General features: G+C 43.8%; 1 protein-coding gene across 3 annotated transcripts in view; it reads right to left on the bottom strand.

The window, feature by feature from the left end:
* Window positions 1–17,483, bottom strand: part of NWD2 (NACHT and WD repeat domain containing 2) — a 156,456-nt gene that overhangs the window by 13,337 nt on the left and 125,636 nt on the right. For all 3 annotated transcript variants that reach the window (XM_075260286.1, XM_075260295.1, XM_075260303.1), the window contains one exon: window positions 13,838–14,041. In XM_075260286.1, coding sequence (XP_075116387.1) covers window positions 13,838–14,041 — 204 coding nt within the window. The remainder of the gene's footprint in view (window positions 1–13,837; window positions 14,042–17,483) is intronic.

Raw genomic sequence — 17,483 nt, 5'->3', positions numbered from 1 at the left:
GCCATGTAATGTAAAATGAATGGGATAACTTCATTGCTCATACTTTCTGTTGTACCTACTTACATATCTCACATAGCTAGAAATATAACTTGAATACTTGGATTCTAGGTAAATTTATTCATTATTCTAGATAACAGTATTATCCCTATGCTCAAGTCATATAGCTTTAAGAAATGACATGACACATTAGACTCTGCTATGTCTAGATCCTGTTTCTTTGTATTTCTGTTTTTCCGTCCTGACTTTGGCCATATCCACTTTGACAGCCTCTTTGACCAGTCCAATTACATTTACACTTAATGTCTGTAATTTTCACCCAACATTGGAAAATTTTTGTTGTTCAGCTCAACAAGCTGTTCAGTCAACAACAGAAAATCTGAAAATTCAGCTGAATGTTTATCTTAAAACATGGTGGATAATCCAGAGGAATTATATAGACTTAGAACAAATTGTTTGCAATTGGAAACGACATAAGGTTTTGCTGAAATCACCTGTAATTTCAAAAGGTTTTATTGTATTACAAAGTACACTACAATCCAGGAGAACTGAGGTTTAGGACGCATGAAACCTACATAAAGCTCCCAAGTAGTGTGAATGTGCTGTAGCTGCTGTCAGGATTGATAATCATTAGCTGTGGCCCCTATAATTTTCCTATATGTATAGTTCTCATTACTAGTAATTGACATATGATAATTTAATTCATTGCTGTCAACAGTTATACGCCATTCTTTCTGACCTGTATACGTGTAATTGCCTTGTTAGACTAAGCATGTATGTTTTCTGGAAGGGGAGCATATACCCTGAGGACAAAGGGTCAAGCATGAAATAAAATAAAATCCTATTACCTGATGTCCCCTTTCCATTCGACTTCTACTGGGGAAGAATATTATTATCATTATTATTATTATTATCATCATTATTATTATTATTATTATTATTATTATTTATTTATATAGCACCATTAATTCCATGGTGCTTTACATTTGGGGGTTACATACAATACACAGAATATACAGGTAGATATAATACTAACAGTGACCGACTGGCACGGTGGGGTAGAGGGCCCTGCCCGCGAGGGCTTACAATCTATGAGGGAAGGGGGGTAGAGACAGAAGGAGAGGGGGAGACTGTGCAGATGGTGGTGCGGTGATAGTGTTATTGGAGGTTGTAGGCCTTCCTGAATAGGGGAGTCTTCAGGGCCTTCTTGAAGCCTGTGATTGTGGGGGTCAGTCTTATGTGTCGTGGTAAGGAGTTCCAGAGTATGAGGGATGCAAGGGAGAAATCTTGGAGACGGTTGTGTGAGGAGCGGATGAGAGCAGAGCTGAGTAGGAGGTCATTGGAGGATCTGAGGTTACGTGTGGGCAGGTAGCGGGGGATTAGTTCAGAGATATATGGAGGGGACAGGTTGTGGATGGCTTTGTAGGTTAGCATTAGTAACTTGAACTCAATTCGCTGGGCTATAGGTAGCCAGTGGAGGGACTGGCAGAGGGGAGCGGCCGATGAAGAACGGGGGGTGAGGTGGATTAAGCGAGCAGCACAGTTTAAGGTGGACTGGAGAGGGGCGAGGGTGTTATCTGGGAGTCCATGGAGAAGGGTGTTGCAGTAATCTAAGCGGGAGATTATGAGGGCATGGACGAGCATCTTGGTAATTTCAGGGGTGAGGAAGGAGCAGATTCGATGGATGTTCTTGAGCTGGAGGCGGCAGGAGGTGTTGAGGGTTTGAACGTGTGACTTGAAGGATAGGTCGGAGTCCAGGGTAACCCCAAGACATCGTGCCTGTGGGACAGGGGAAAGAATATAGGACAACCCCACACACGTGAAATGGAGGTTGGTCCTTCTTGGCTGGGATTAAAGGGTTTTCCAACAAACATAACCATATTTCAATCTGTAGATTATTTAATGTTAAAGATTTCTCAAATCTAAATAATTAGGAAACATAATTTTATACATTAGAAAATATAGATTATTAGAAAAATATATTAGAAAATATAGTAAGCTGGTCAGCATGATGCTATTCTCATGAGTGGTCATTCATGCTCAGTTTATAGTGGATGTTTCCCATGAATATAACCAGTGGTGTAACTACCGGGGTAGTAGGGGTAGCAGTTTTTTTTTCTTAATAGGCCGTAACGGGCCCTATTTACTTATCGATCCTGGCAGATGTCGCAGGCCCCACAAACACTGTTATTTTTTTATTTACTTATTTATTATTTATTTTTAGTTATTTATTTATTTACTCTTTTCAGACCCCCGAGTATAATGATTGAAGGCCTGGGAGAGGTAAGAGAACATAAAAAAAACCACTGTTACCTCTCTGCGCTCCAGACATCGGGCATCGGGCCTAGTTGTGTGACGTCCCTAACGTCACTTGACCCCGGTACCTGCGTCCCGGGTCATGTGACATCCGGCCGTCATTGAAGATGGCCAACACCACGGAGAACTGCAGCAGAGCCGGGGATAGGTAAGTGACAGCGTTTTTTATGTTTGTATCCCCCTCTGTCTCCGGTTATTATACTCGGGTCTGAAAAGACCCCAGAGTATAATAATTGTTCATGGGTGTCCACAATGGGGCATAATAGTGTGTATTGGGGCCACTATGGGGCATAATACTGTGTGCAGGGGTCACAATGGGGCATAATACTGTGTGCAGGGGCCACTAGGGGGCATAATACTGTGTGCAGGGGACACTATGGGGAATAATACTGTGTGCAGGGGCCACTATGGGGCATAATACGGTGTGCAGGGGCCACTATGGGGCATAATAGTGAGTGCAGGAATGCGGGGGGGGGGGGGGGTCGGTCTTTGGCGTCGGTGTTGGGGGGGGGGGCATGTCAAAAGTCTGCCACGGGGCCCCGCCATTCCTAGTTACGCCACTGAATATAACCATATTTACATTCATAGACAATTGAAAGATTTTTTGCAAAAATAGTAATTAAAAGTTTTGCAGCGTTTTAGAACTTTTCTCTAGTGGTGACACTCTGTTGTCAATGGATATGACCATATATACAGGAGATTTCTTTGTTCTGTCACTTGTCAGAAACCCAGCCATGATATCCTTTTTGTGGCTAGCTTGTATTCTCATATATGTAGTGCCCCTGTCTGATAAGGAAATCACGGGTGGGTTTATGACAAGTTCCAGACCATAGAACGTTCCTGCATTCATGGTCATAGCCATTGGTAATCCTAACAAGACAACACACTGTCACCACAAAGATGGTTAGAGATCTTCTGACCATCATGTTATTTCACGAACCTTCTTCAATCAGAAATATATTAAGTAAAAAAATAGCCTAGTATATGATCCCTTATCCACTTCAAAGATCCCAAGAAGACAGGCTATTATGGACAAACTAGTTATTAACGATCTCAAAGACTTGTGATCAGAAGGGACCAACTTTATGACAATCAAGTGTAGAAAGCATGCCCATCTACAGTATGTGACATCTAACAGGCCATTGGTCCTAATGCGCTTGTACTTAATGGATTCCAACCACCTACTGTATAGGGAAGTGTCCTGAGGGTTATGAGCCAACACTAGAGGCTTCTGGCTGGATCTTATTCCTTTCTCCATATAGATAATACATACATATCATCACTTCCAAGACTCCTCCAAAGGGACAAATGTCACACCAAATGTGGATGGGGTTTAGATTCCTTTTATTTCACTAATTGACCAAACTAAACTATTACATTTTTGAACGCATTCGTAATTCGTAGCATTTTTCCACATCTGCCTAAAACTTATTACAGTACACTTCATGAAATATCTCATCAACATATTACATATTTATGGGACACAGTTAGAGATGGGTGAACCTTTGAAGATTTGTTTAGTCCCGGGCTGAGACAAAGTGATCCACCAGTTGGAATATCCAACAAGATCCAACAATTTGGAATATTTGGGTTGAAAATGGCTCGTGTAGAATTGTGGTTTGCCCATCTCGAAATTCAATAAGGAAATAATAGTTGGGTTTTCTGACACGTTCCTGCATTCATGGTATCCACTGGGAACTGATCAAGGCAACAGACTGTCAACACTACGATGGGTAGAGGAAATCTTTAAGGCTGGGGCCCCACGTTGCGAACATGCTGCGTTTTACATTAACTGTAAAGTGTATGGGATTCCGTCTAATTCTATCCACACATTGTAGAAACAAATCTGCAGCAGAAAACGCGATTTTGGCCCTTTAAATTCTGAAAGCAAAACTTAGTAATGGAACGCACAAGTAGAAGATGCTTTTTCTTTGTACACTGCCGTGATGTAACATTCATTAAGAGTAAAGATAGCGATAAAGGTGAAATCCATTCTTTTTTCCCTGCATATGCAGATGCACAGCACTTAATTATAATGTATCAACATCACACAAAGAAAACACAATCCATTGGGAACTCATTAAAATGCAGGCTACTTATTAAACAGGCCGACCCCCTGGAAGGTAATGTAACAGACATTTTAGTTAAATATTAGCACCATGAATAAGAATGGAAAAATGATCCAAATATGAAAAACAAGGTCAAAAGGAGAAAAAACCTCATAATGTATCAAGCAATGTATGTACTTTATGTTTGGTTCATATAGTAGATTTAAAGGGAAATAACAACCTTTATTCAGTGACATGATATGTGCTTGTGAATGACACCTTCTTGCTGATAAAGTCATTGTCACGGGGCAATGGCGAGAATTAATGTTTCTCCTGTCTCACTAAAATCCATTGACTTTAAATTAATATTGAAAATGTAAATATAAAAAGTCTATGAGGTCAAAAGGAAAATGAAGGAATGGAAAACAATCGCTTCGATAAACCTGCGCCCCGTGTCTGGAATGTTTACTCAGGTCTTAACCTGCTAAATGAAATTCTAGAATTAGTTTTATCAGGGTTCTGAGAAAGGTGACTGACAGGGCTGGTGTGGCTGGATAAAAAGCAGATCTCAGGGAATCAAGTAGAAATCACTGGGAATGTATACTTAAAGGGATAGCCTCATCTTGTAAAGTGATGCACAGAAAGTGGTCGGTTGTTCTTAGGCTCAGTGGAAGTCCTGAGGTCACGGATCTAAAATCTCTGCTAGGGTTGAGCCAATCTTGACTTTTCAAGATCGATTTTAAAATGCAATTTCCGATCATTTTTCATTCGAACCCGATCTCGATCCCAATTCCGATCCCAATGCAAGTCAATGGGATTTTTTTATTAATCGGAGATCGGATTTTAAAAGCAATCCTATTCACTATACAGCATGGAATCTAACAATTGAACGCTTTAATTGTTAGAATCCACGCTGAGTAGCCAGAGGATTTATTTATAATCCTCTCGCTACTTAGTCCCCCCACGTACCTGCAGAGATGGCTGCTCTGGTGCTCGGTGTTCTTCTTTGCCTCGCTGCCCCTCCACGCTGCTCTTCTCGCTGCCTCCCAGGTTAGGAGAGTGTGGGCGGGTTAGGACAGTGTGGGTGGGTACTGGGAGGGGAGATGTCACGTCTCCCCACCCTGTACTCGCCCACACTCTCCTAACCCACAAGCCCCGCCTTCCTAGCTCTTTAAACACTAACCTGAGAGGCGGTAGCGAGGCGAAGAAGAAGGAGAACACCGGGCACCGGAGCAGCCATCTCTGGAGGTAAGTAGCTACTAGAAATGTTAGTTTAGTCTCCCTGTCGCGGAGCTGAGGTATACGTCTTCCTCCGGATGGTCTTTTGAATCAACACGGACGCAAGAGGTCGGGAGACAACAGCAATTTATTGTAATCCACAAAGTTAGTAGCCGGCGGCGGTCACATCAACCGTAATAACAATAAGTCCACCGAAGTCACAATCCAATGATAGCTTTGGCTCCTTGGTCCTGTAACTAAATCCTGGCTCTCTGCAGAGCTGTGCACAGGCCGGCTAACACATACTAACTCCAGCTACAACTATATACTAAGACTGTTACACCAATATCTGTGGGTGGGAAGGGCTGAGTCACAGATCCTTCCCTCCTCACCTATACCAAGGAGAGCAGACTCCCTGTCTCCTGTGGACAATGCACCGTCCAACATCTTCTTGGAGACACCGATCAGATTATCTCCACCCATTGTCCTCACTAGTTAGAGGTATTTGCATACAATGTGCTAACACACTAGACCCCAATCAGCCAACTACACATTGATGTATACAACAGGTTAGAGAATACATTCCACATGAAATATATATTACACATTGCCTATAGTATAGACTCTAACCATCCTGTGACAACCCCTCCCCCTCTCAAAACATGTGCATGACACAATTGGCCTACACAGGTAAATTGGGGAATGCACATCAGTCTCTATAGCTCATATGTCCTCCTGCCGGGATAACCCATCTGCGTTCTGGTGTTGGCTCCCTCGGCGGTACTGAATGGTAAAGTTGTAGGGTTGAAGGGCTGGCATCTGGCAGAAAATCCGGTCGATCCATGTTGGCGTCTCTCTGAGCTTGGCTTCGGGTCACTGCTCCCACAAAGTGGCACTGTAGATTTCCAACATCGTTGCCTAACAGAACATCGGCCGGCAGCCCGCTCATCACACCAATTGTGCATCGTTTTGGTCCATAACCATAGTCGAGTTCCACGGTAGCTTTAGGAATACGTTTCCGAGTACCTCCTGCCAACTCGATAGAAAGTCCAGGGCCCTCCTCTAGGGCCTCGGGTCGAACTACTCGGGGGTCCGCTACCGTTAGGAAAGCTCCCGAGTCCCGGAATCCAACAACTGTTCGGCCATCCAGTAGGACCTCCTGCAAGTGCTTCCGCTGAAGGTTTGCGGGATGTGTGGCGGAAGGCTGAATCCCATAGACCCCTGGAGGTGGAACAGATGGGTCATTCATGGAGTCATCTGGAAATGGGGCCAAACTTTCTGTCCTAGGGGTGGTTCCCAGGTAGTGAATAGGTCGGGATGCCACGGTGGCCCGTGCCCCCATGTTAACAGGGCAACTAGCTTGCAAATGTCCAGGCCGCCCGCACCCAAAACATCTGCGCTCTAGCATTCTTCCAGTAGGTCGTTGTCTAGGGACAGGGTTGTTCATAGCTGGAGGCCGATGGGCTGGGGCAGGGGTAGAGGGGGAATTGTAATCCTGAGGCCGGGCACGAAAGGTGGGTGGCTGGATGAAGGGTGTCTGGCGGACTGTGGTAGTTTTCCGCTCCTCTGCAAACAACCTCTTCCACTGCGGCTTGATGGTCAGGCCCTCATCTGCAAGGGAAGCAGCTTGCTCAACTGTGGCTGGGTTCCGTTCCAGCACCCACTCACGGATCTCAGCGGGGCACTGGGAAAAGAACTGTTCCTTAAGTATGACTTGGAGAACCTTATCGACTGTGACAGCCTCCTCTCCTTCTAGCCAGCGCTTGCATGCTTGCTTCAACTTGTGGGCGAACATGTGGAAGGAGCTTCCCCCATTGTAAGACAAAGAGCGGAACTGAACTCGGTAGGTCTCTGGAGTGACTGCATAATACTTCTGCACCGCTCTTTTAATGGCCTCATAGTCCCGCTGATCACTAGGGTCCATGGCTCTGAGAGCTTCCGCAGCCCCATCTCGTAGGTGCCCCACCAGATACCGGACCCAATCCTTCTCTGGGACTTCCATCAGGTGGCACTGGTGTTCGAAGTCCTGAAAATATCCATCAACATCCCCAGCCGCTTCATCAAAGGTCTTGAAGTGTTTATGGGACACATATGGTGGTTCTCTCACTGTTGGGCTGGGGGTCGACGTTTGATTATAATTCCGCGTAGTTATCTCAGCCATTCGCATTTCATGCGCCATTCTTTCCTTTTCATGCGCCATTCTCTGTTCCTCCTTCTCCGTTTCCTGAGCCCTCTGTAATGCTCTACTCCTTTGCTCTGCAGTTGCTTCTAGCCCCAGCACTGCCAATTCCTCCTCATACAAAACAACCCATCTGCTCTTTTGGGTCTGTACCTGCCACTCCCGTATCTCTACTGTCTCCTGGGGGCAGCCCTCCTCATTGTCGCTTTGCAGGGTCATCTCCTCCAGTGCCTCGATCAGTTGCTCTTTCGTTCTTCCCTGGTAACTCATGTTTAGTTCCCGGGCCCTTAATTTTGGACTTGCCATAGTCCAGTTCCTGTATTCTGAGGATGTGGCTCCATTAATCGCTGAGCTGTTGTAGTCCATCTCGCTGTCCGCTGTTGATCCCACCGCTGCCAACCAGTTGTCACGGTGCAAAGGTATACGTCTTCCTCCGGATGGTCTTTTGAATCAACACGGACGCAAGAGGTCGGGAGACAACAGCAATTTATTGTAATCCACAAAGTTAGTAGCCGGCGGCGGTCACATCAACCGTAATAACAATAAGTCCACCGAAGTCACAATCCAATGATAGCTTTGGCTCCTTGGTCCTGTAACTAAATCCTGGCTCTCTGCAGAGCTGTGCACAGGCCGGCTAACACATACTAACTCCAGCTACAACTATATACTAAGACTGTTACACCAATATCTGTGGGTGGGAAGGGCTGAGTCACAGATCCTTCCCTCCTCACCTATACCAAGGAGAGCAGACTCCCTGTCTCCTGTGGACAATGCACCGTCCAACATCTTCTTGGAGACACCGATCAGATTATCTCCACCCATTGTCCTCACTAGTTAGAGGTATTTGCATACAATGTGCTAACACACTAGACCCCAATCAGCCAACTACACATTGATGTATACAACAGGTTAGAGAATACATTCCACATGAAATATATATTACACATTGCCTATAGTATAGACTCTAACCATCCCGTGACACTCCCATTAGAATGAATGGAGGCAGCCGGCGCGCAGGGGGTTAAGGCTTCCGTTCATTCCTATGGAACTGCAGCAGAGCCTTCACACTGAGTATACACTCCACTCAGAATGAGCGGCGCGTATACTCAGTGTGAAGGCTAAGCAAAGCATTGCGGGAAATAGTACTGATCTCGATCCCACCTAAAAAGATCGTGTTCAGAATTCCAATCGCGATCGTGAAATTTTCTCGATCGCCCATCGGAATCCGATCTTTTCTGAACACGATCGCTCAACCCTAATCTCTGCTGAATCCATTTTGGTCTCCTAAGATGAACTGTTCAGCTACCATAGTAATTAGAATACCTATAGAAGTCTATGGAAAGGGGAGAGAAAGGAGGAACCAAGTGGGAGAGAAGCAGATACACACAGAGGCTGCTGCAGCTATTAGTTTTGCATCCCACCCTAAATAATTTATTCACATAATTCATTCACCAATTTTACTACCGTCTTTCCCCAAAAATAAAACCAGGTCTTGTGTTATTTTTTTTCTCCGAAAAAAGGGCAGGGCTTATTATCAGGCTATGTCTTATTTTTCAGGCACCGGTGCAAATCATAATCTTTATTGATTTGCTCTGGCCAAATCTTTTAAAACGGTTAAGGTTAGTGTCAGAGAGGGCAGTGGCACCATGCCCTCTATATCTGCTCTTCTTTCACTCTTCATTACGTTACGGGGGAGGTGCAATAGTGGAGTGACTGCGTCTGTGCGAGCGAGTAGGGGTAGCACATGATGTCTGGTCACATAGGTAGCCAAGCCCACAGCATAGTAGTGGCCGGATGTGGGACCCAGGTGGTCGCACTTGGGGACCCAGGTGGTCGCACTTGGAAGGAGGACTTGGGAGGCAGGAAGCGAGACTCAGAAGCAGAGCAGGTGAGCGGGGTACTTGTCCTGGATGGTTGAGAGTACAGTTATGACTACGTAACTGTAACTAGGGCTTATGTTTGAGAAGGGTTGAAATTTCAAGCCTAAAGCCTACTCCAAAAACCCTGTAAAATCAAGCTTGGGCTTATTTTTGGAGAACAGGGTACATTGATATAGGAAGAGAAACAAGCTTGCTTTGTAGATATGGTATTAGAACCAAGCCTACTAAATAGATACAGTACCAGAATCAAGTTTACTGCACAGATATGGTACAAGAACCAAGCTTACTACGCAGACAGGACACAAAAGCCAAGCTTACTATGCAGATAGGACACAAAAGCCAAGCTTACTACGCAGATATGGCACCGAAAAAAGATTAGTACATAGATATGGGAATCAAGTTTTCTACATAGATGTGATATTCGATCCAATCTTACTGAATACAGTAACAGAACCAAGCTTAGTGCGTAAATATGACACCAGAACCAAGCTTGCTACATGAATATGATAACAGAACTAAGCTTATGACATAGATATGGTAACAAAACCACATTTACTGAGTAGATATATAACAGAACCAAGCTTGCTTTGTAGAAATTGTACCAGAACTAATATATGGTACAAGGACTAAGAATGCTAAATAAATATAGTAACAGAACCAAAGTTATTACATAAATATGGTTGCAAAAGCAAGCTTACTGTATAGATATGGTATTAGAACCAACCATTAATATTGTGTGACCATGTGCAATGACATTACATCATAGGTCTGCTGCCTGTACACAACACTAATGGGTATATGGGGTGAAGGAGGGTAGTGTGCAGGTGTAGTTTCTGGCAGTGGCGTAACTACCGGGGTAGCAGTGGTAGCAGTTGCCACAGGGCCCGGGACATTAGGGGCCTGGCGACACCCACTACCGCTGCGATTTTTTCTTTTCTTAATAGGCCGTTACCGGCAGGAGTTACTCCAGCATAATAGTGTGTGCAGGGGCCATTATGGGGCATATTAGAGAGCGCAGGAATGTGGGGGGCGGGGGAATCAGTTGGGGTTTTCAGCGGGTATTGGTCGGGAGAGGGGGCCCATGTTAAAGGTTCGCCACGGGGCCCCGCCATTCCTAGTTACGCCGCTGGTTTCTGGGCCTTTGAACCACTGGATCTAGGCACTGATATTAACCCATACCTTGGGCCATACTCTCCACCACTGTGGAATGAGTATATGGGGTGTATGTATTAATGCACCCGATGATGCCTGTACAAGTCAGTGATAAAGGTCTCCTGATGGACCATGCCAATATGTGGGGAACACATAGGGAGACACTAGAGACATTTATTGGTCATAGGAGTGGGATCTTAGGGGTGTAAGGGACATTGATAAAGCAAAAGTAAATTAATGAGGTAAAAGTTGAATAATAATCTATACACCAATTGTTTATTTTGCGGCTAGTTTCTATACACTGCCTTAGGAACAACTGAAAACTAGAAACAGTGTCTACAGATGGGAAAACTGCAAAAAAAAAAAAAATATACGTAGAATTTTGGCTAGAAATAGCATTACTCTTATGTACATACATGACGGCTTATCCTAAACAGACAGCTGAAAGTTTAGATGCTCTTTAAAGCCACATTCACACTGCAGTATTTTGTATCAGTATTTATAAGCCAAAATGAATAGAGGGACTAAAATATAGAAAATCTTTATATTACTATTTTCTGTGTTCATAAAAAGTGACCTTAGACATAGGACATAGTTTTGAGGTGGCTGAAAAAATGCAACTGGACTAAAAAATGGGTTCTTAAAGGGTGTTAAAGACTAAGATTAAAGGGGTGTTCCAACATCCAGTTGTATTTCATAATGATGATCTATCTACATAACAGACCATTAATATCTGATTGGACGGTGTCTGACACCTGAATGCTACACCGATTAGATACTTATTAAACTTTATTGTAACTTTGGGGCGTTTTTGACACCTTCCTGAAAGGTGGTGTGGCAAAGAGAATATGTGGAGCAGGGCTATCATATCATAATCATCTTCATCAGATTCATGATCAGTTTTCAGGAGTAAATGATTCCTGTAATCTAGGCCATCAAAGTGCACAAACGTAAGCCCTGGCATTGGATATGTGTGCCCTTCATCATAAATCAGTATACACAGTATCACTGGAAGACTAGACCATAAGGAGGTATGTTTTTCTCTCTTTTATTTCTCCTATATACCGTATATACTTGAGTATAAGCAGACCCGAATATAAGCCGAGGCCCCTGATTTTACCACAAAAAACTGGGAAAACTTATTAACTCGAGTATAAGCCTAGGGGGGGGGGGGATGCAGCAGCTGCTGGAAAATTTCAGAGATTAAAATGGTTGGAGTTTTGGGTGCAGTAGACGCTGGGTGCTGGGGAAGGGGAGGGGGTGTTTTGGTTGTCTGTCTGCCCCTTCCCTGAGCTTGAGGACTGTTTTTTTTTTCTTCCCCCACTTGGAATTCAGCCTGGCTGACTATAGGGTATCTGCAGTGCTCCTATTAACCCCTTCCTGATAGAACAGGAGCACTGCAGATCCCCTATATTCAGTAGACTGGACACTGTCAGACACAGGGATACCTAATGTGTATATGTTCACAGTAATTTTCTACTTTTGTATGTATTCTAGGGAAAGGAAGGATTTAGAACTTTTATTTATTTATTTATTTTTTTAAATCTCTTTTTTTTTTTTTGCACTATTTTATGAAAGATTCTATACATTAATATTGTGGCTGGTTATAGACCCCCCCTCCTAAAAATAATTTTATTTTTTTTTTGCTGACTCGAGTATAAGCCGAGGGGGGCTTTTTCAGCACAAAAACTGGGCTGAAAAATTCGGCTTATACTCGAGTATATACAGTAACTGTTGGATTCCAAGCCATCCAACACACTGATCAAAGGACAGATACCAAAGGCGTAGACCATGCGGCTGCTATGATAGAAGGTTGGTTTCACTCCATTTACTACTGGAAGGCACAAACTTGTTAGCAATAAGAGGAACTGAATAAAGCTGGACTTGGACTTTTTTTTACGCAGACATGTCTAACATTAACTTATCTGAAATTCGGCATCTCCATCCAAGAGGAAAGATAAGGAAAGACATCTATATTATACATTTTTCTCTCTCCTCCAAGGAAATTTACTCGAAAGAGGGCCTAAATTTCTGAAGCAAATTTCTGAATGAAACAAAGTGCAATGTGCTCCTCCTATACAGAGCCTCAAACAAGCTGATAGCAAGAAGGTAGGTGTCGGACAGCCATCATGATGTTTAAGCTCAGTTTGCAACTCCCAGATGCATACTCCAGTACCCCTGGACTTCACATAAGGGTAGTGGTGTACAATATTGAGCAGTGCGTCTTCATGAGGAGAACCTATCATCAGGTGTTACGGAAGCTGAAAATGATAGGATCATTGATCCCTTCTCAAGGCGAAACTGTTAAAGGGATTCTACCATTAATTTTTTTTTTTCTGTGGCTAACACGTCGGAATAGCCTTTAGAAAGGCTATTCGTCTCCTACCTTTAGATGGGATCTCCGCCGCACCGTTCCTTAGTAATACCGGTTTTTACCGGTATGTAAATTAGTTCTCTGGCAACAATGGGGGCGGGCCCCAGCGCTGAAAATGTGATGAGGGCGTCCCCACCGCTGCCTGAGAACAGGATCCTGCGCCGCCTCTGTCTTCTGCTGGATCCTCCCCTTCTTTCTTCGTCTTTCTTCTTTCTTCGGCAGCTTCACCTCTGTTGGCTCTCACACTAGTAGAGCAGTTGGCTCTACTAGTGTCTCAGTGGCAGAGCCAACTGCGCAGGCGCCAGAAGGCTAAAGGCTATTCCGACGTGTTAGCCACAGAAAAAAGATTTTTAATGGTAGAATCCCTTTAAAGGACACAATGACGTGCAACAATGTCTGGAGCTCATATCCCGAGAAGCACATTGCACATTGCTCCGATCACATTGCTTTGTCCCAGTGAGAGATATTAAGGAATATTCGAGGCCTCTTTAGAGTGAATCTCCTTGTATTATTATGAGGTAACAAAAGACTTACAAAGATTTACAAAAGCAAGTATTGACATGGCTGAATTCACTTTTTGTCTTGTATTACCCGTCATGATTCATGAGCATGGAGCATACTACGGAGCCAATGTTTACAGGTGGATGACCCGGTGTTCACACTTTGTACTCACAGGATTATGTTGATTCTTCAGTAGTTCGGATTTTGGCCTGAGGTAATATGCCGGAGGCACGGCATTCTCATCTCTGCAGTACCATTCTTCCAGAGTCCTTGTATCCAGCTTGGCCTCAATGGCCGCATCCAGAATCATTTCAAACTCAGATGACTCAACTTCTCCAGGGATTCGGATGGTTCCATATTTTTCTCCGAGCAGACCCTGTGCGATAGAATTAGCAGAGTTTACAAGTGACATGTCGAGATCCCTATGGAATTTGGTTAATTAGGCTTAGCAACAGCCATGCAAATGAAAGCGTTCTGTGGCACAGAATAAAATGTGAGGCCGTGTGAATAGAGCTTACAGGGGATAAATCAACTCAACAACCTGTGTATTTGTTTTAATGTTGTGAAGCCAGGCGTACAAACATTCAGCCACTGGGGTTATCCTTCCTCGGAGATGAAGGTTACTTGTATTTCAGGGACGGCTCGAAACGACAAGATACAAATATTTTCAGAGTTACCCATGAGATTTGTGATATACAGCAGTAATCCTCAGGCTGGGAAACTACAACTCCCTGCATTGCTATAGGAGATATACCGTAGTTTTAGTTTTGAAGGATTTTCTATTTTCCAGGTCATAATATGGATTGATTTTTTTGCTGTCTGGTTGCAATAATGTATTATTGATTAATTCAGTGAGGAATATACCTAGATGGGTTCTTTTACTAAAAACCCAGGCACACTGCATTGTGGGAGATGTAGTTTCATTGCTGATTCTTTGCTTTAATTAAAGACTTGAATGCTAATGTGAACTGTCTGCAAGGGAAACCCACGAGTGTAAGTCAAAGCTCCAGCGGTAATGACTCCCTGCCTACCTTGTGCTGTTTGGACTAGTGGTATATGTTATAGGGCAGATGGTTTTTGGAGCCCCCTCAGGGTACATGGCCCGGTAGTGACAGCTAATGCTACACCATTTATAGCTACAGCCCTGCCTATGCAAATGCCTACAGCCCATAACCTGCCCATGTAATGGCAACTGGGAAAAATAAACCAGTATGGGTTAGATCTGTTTGATTCTACAAAAACATATAGGGATAGAAGTGTTTAGCAGTCACTCACCCTTCTTAACCACATTCGTGTTTGGAAATGGGGGCTTGAAGCAAGAAGCTAGCCATACACATAAGAATAATCTTGGCTGAACCTAACAATTTTGGTGGGAGCAGATGATCATTGTTATGTGTATGGTGGCCTTCAAACTCACTCTTGATGGTTTAAGGATCAGAACAAGCAAGCATATGGGGGACCAAATGAAAAGGCACTTTGAACAGCTCCAGTTCTGCATTCGATCTATTCTCCAAGTGTCCAATATGTATTTCTTCAGCAGGCCTTCTTGGTGGCAAAACCTTCCATTAAGACTCGACTAATATCTTTTAGGGAACAATGTATGACAGGAGGATTTAGGACATAGGAGAATTTAGGATTCAGAGTATGGACCGTGTATGATGTAGCGTTGCATCAAACCAACCCAGTAGAGGAGTGTACAGATGATGAGACTAGTAGTAGCTGGGTTCATGGTGGTGGTAGCCTCTACTAAACTCTCTAGTTCTAATCAAGTGTTGGTGCAATGAATGGGGAAGGCCTGGGGCTGCTGTGTGGAAGATGGTGGTAGCCTGATGGTGGTTGGAATGCCCTTGATGGTGAATACAGGACAAAGAACTTAGGAGACAATTTTGAACAATTCAATAACAGTATAATAATTATGATAATTGCACAGACAGTTTTGTAAAGTTGTCCTTCAAGTCTCAGAAACTAAAAAATCCTTGCAATGTCCAAGCTGCAGGGTGCAGGTCATAAAAAGGTGTCCAACCTGGCCTGATATTCATAGGAAGGGTCATCATCATGAGGTCCTCCCAGTTGTCTCTCACACTCTCCTTAGCTCATTCAAATGGTTTTTCACCATTAAAGCAATACAGTTTCTTTCTAGCAATGCCATTGTGAATGCTCTTAAAGAGGTAGCAGCACATAAGTGCAATGAAGCAGATCTTTTTCCAGTTCTCCACTGGGATGTCACAGGCAGATCTAGAGTTATTCTTATGGAACATTTATGACGATAGCTACAGGATAGACCATAAATGCCTGATAGATGTGGGTCCCAGAGGAGGACTGCATTCATTTTGAGAACTGGGGTGCCCTGACCACCATCTTCTGGTTCCAGTGAAGGTAGAGATGTTCATACATGGCCTCTTCATTCACTTGTACAGGAGTTAAAAAATAGCCAAGCAAGAAGGAATTTTTTTGGTGGTTTCAGCAGTAGACTTGCCTTCTGAAGAAACACCTAGTTCACCATTGGAAATTATGTTCCATGCAGCCCATGAGTTGTGTAACCGTTTCATGCTCCGCACCATACTATTACTTTATGTTGAGCATACAGTTAATCCTCAGTGCTGTAATAGTACAGTGCGTTCCTGCCACTGGCGTAGGATCAGTGCCTGAGGTATGGCCTACAGGTCTCGTATGTATTATACAGCTAGGACTCGGGACTAGCTGCTGGAGTCGGGAAAATACTCTGACTCCGGGGGCTTAAACCCCCATATGCAGTGATCAATAATGATCACGTAATCTGGACAGAAGCAAGATCGTGTCTCCCCCTTCTACTCCTCCACTTGCCCATGATGAGATTGCAGAGTCTGAGTGGTGGCCAAGGTAGCCAGGAGGTCATTTAGCTATGTTGACAGAAAAATAAAAAAGTTATGAATTTTGGAAGGTGGAAATGGAAAATATGCAAAAAAAACCCCCGCCAAGTAATAACGCTAAAACTATACTGTGTGCCTGAAGGGTTAAAGATGATCTGTCACCAGGTCTGTAAAGTCCAATGAGATACAGCATCTGGGGCTGCCTAAGTATTTTGGTGTGTTGAGGCAAATTAGGATATATTAGTCAAATGGAAAGCAAAGCACTCAGGGTGAAAGTACCAACCAGGGGCAGTAGGGGAAAATTATACATCTCTTTAATATTAAGTTGCCCAGTAGTAGCCTGCCCAGAAGAGGATTACAAATAACAAATTCTGACCTCTCCTGTTCTTCTGACGGTCAGCAGCATCCTTTTTGGGACTCTTTTGGCCTGTGAGTTCACATGCCTCAGGGGTCACTGCTGGGGCTTGAGATTGGGCCTCAGAAGTCACATGGGGTGCGCTAGCGTAATAATGTCAGCACACCCTACGTGATCACTGAAGCTGAATCATAGGCCCCAGCAGTGATCTCAGCTGCAAGCAGAAGAGGACTGAAGTAGATGCTGGAGAAACCTGGATGGAGTGAGGATGTTCAGAAGAGGTGAGGCAAGGTGGGTATAAGTGTTTGCTATTTTTAATCATCTTCCCTGGTCCTCTACTTATAATACTCTGGGGTCTGAGCAGAGAGTATAATAATAGCACCAAAACGAACCGAAAGACTGAACCTCACGAATATTCATCGAATTTCATCTGAAGAAGGTTGAGGGGGGCTCTTAGGAGTATATTATGCTGTGTGGGGGCCTCTGTGGAGCATATTATACTGTGTGAGGGCTACTCACTGTGGAGAATATTATACTTCACATTTCACCCTATCTGTTTTATAGCAAGCATGTGATATTTTGACAGGCTGTAATAACATTCCACAGTCATTATA

The sequence above is a fragment of the Leptodactylus fuscus genome, chromosome 1, assembly GCF_031893055.1.
Source record: "Leptodactylus fuscus isolate aLepFus1 chromosome 1, aLepFus1.hap2, whole genome shotgun sequence".
NCBI lineage: Eukaryota > Metazoa > Chordata > Amphibia > Anura > Leptodactylidae > Leptodactylus > Leptodactylus fuscus.
This window is presented reverse-complemented; position numbering and strand designations above follow the sequence as displayed.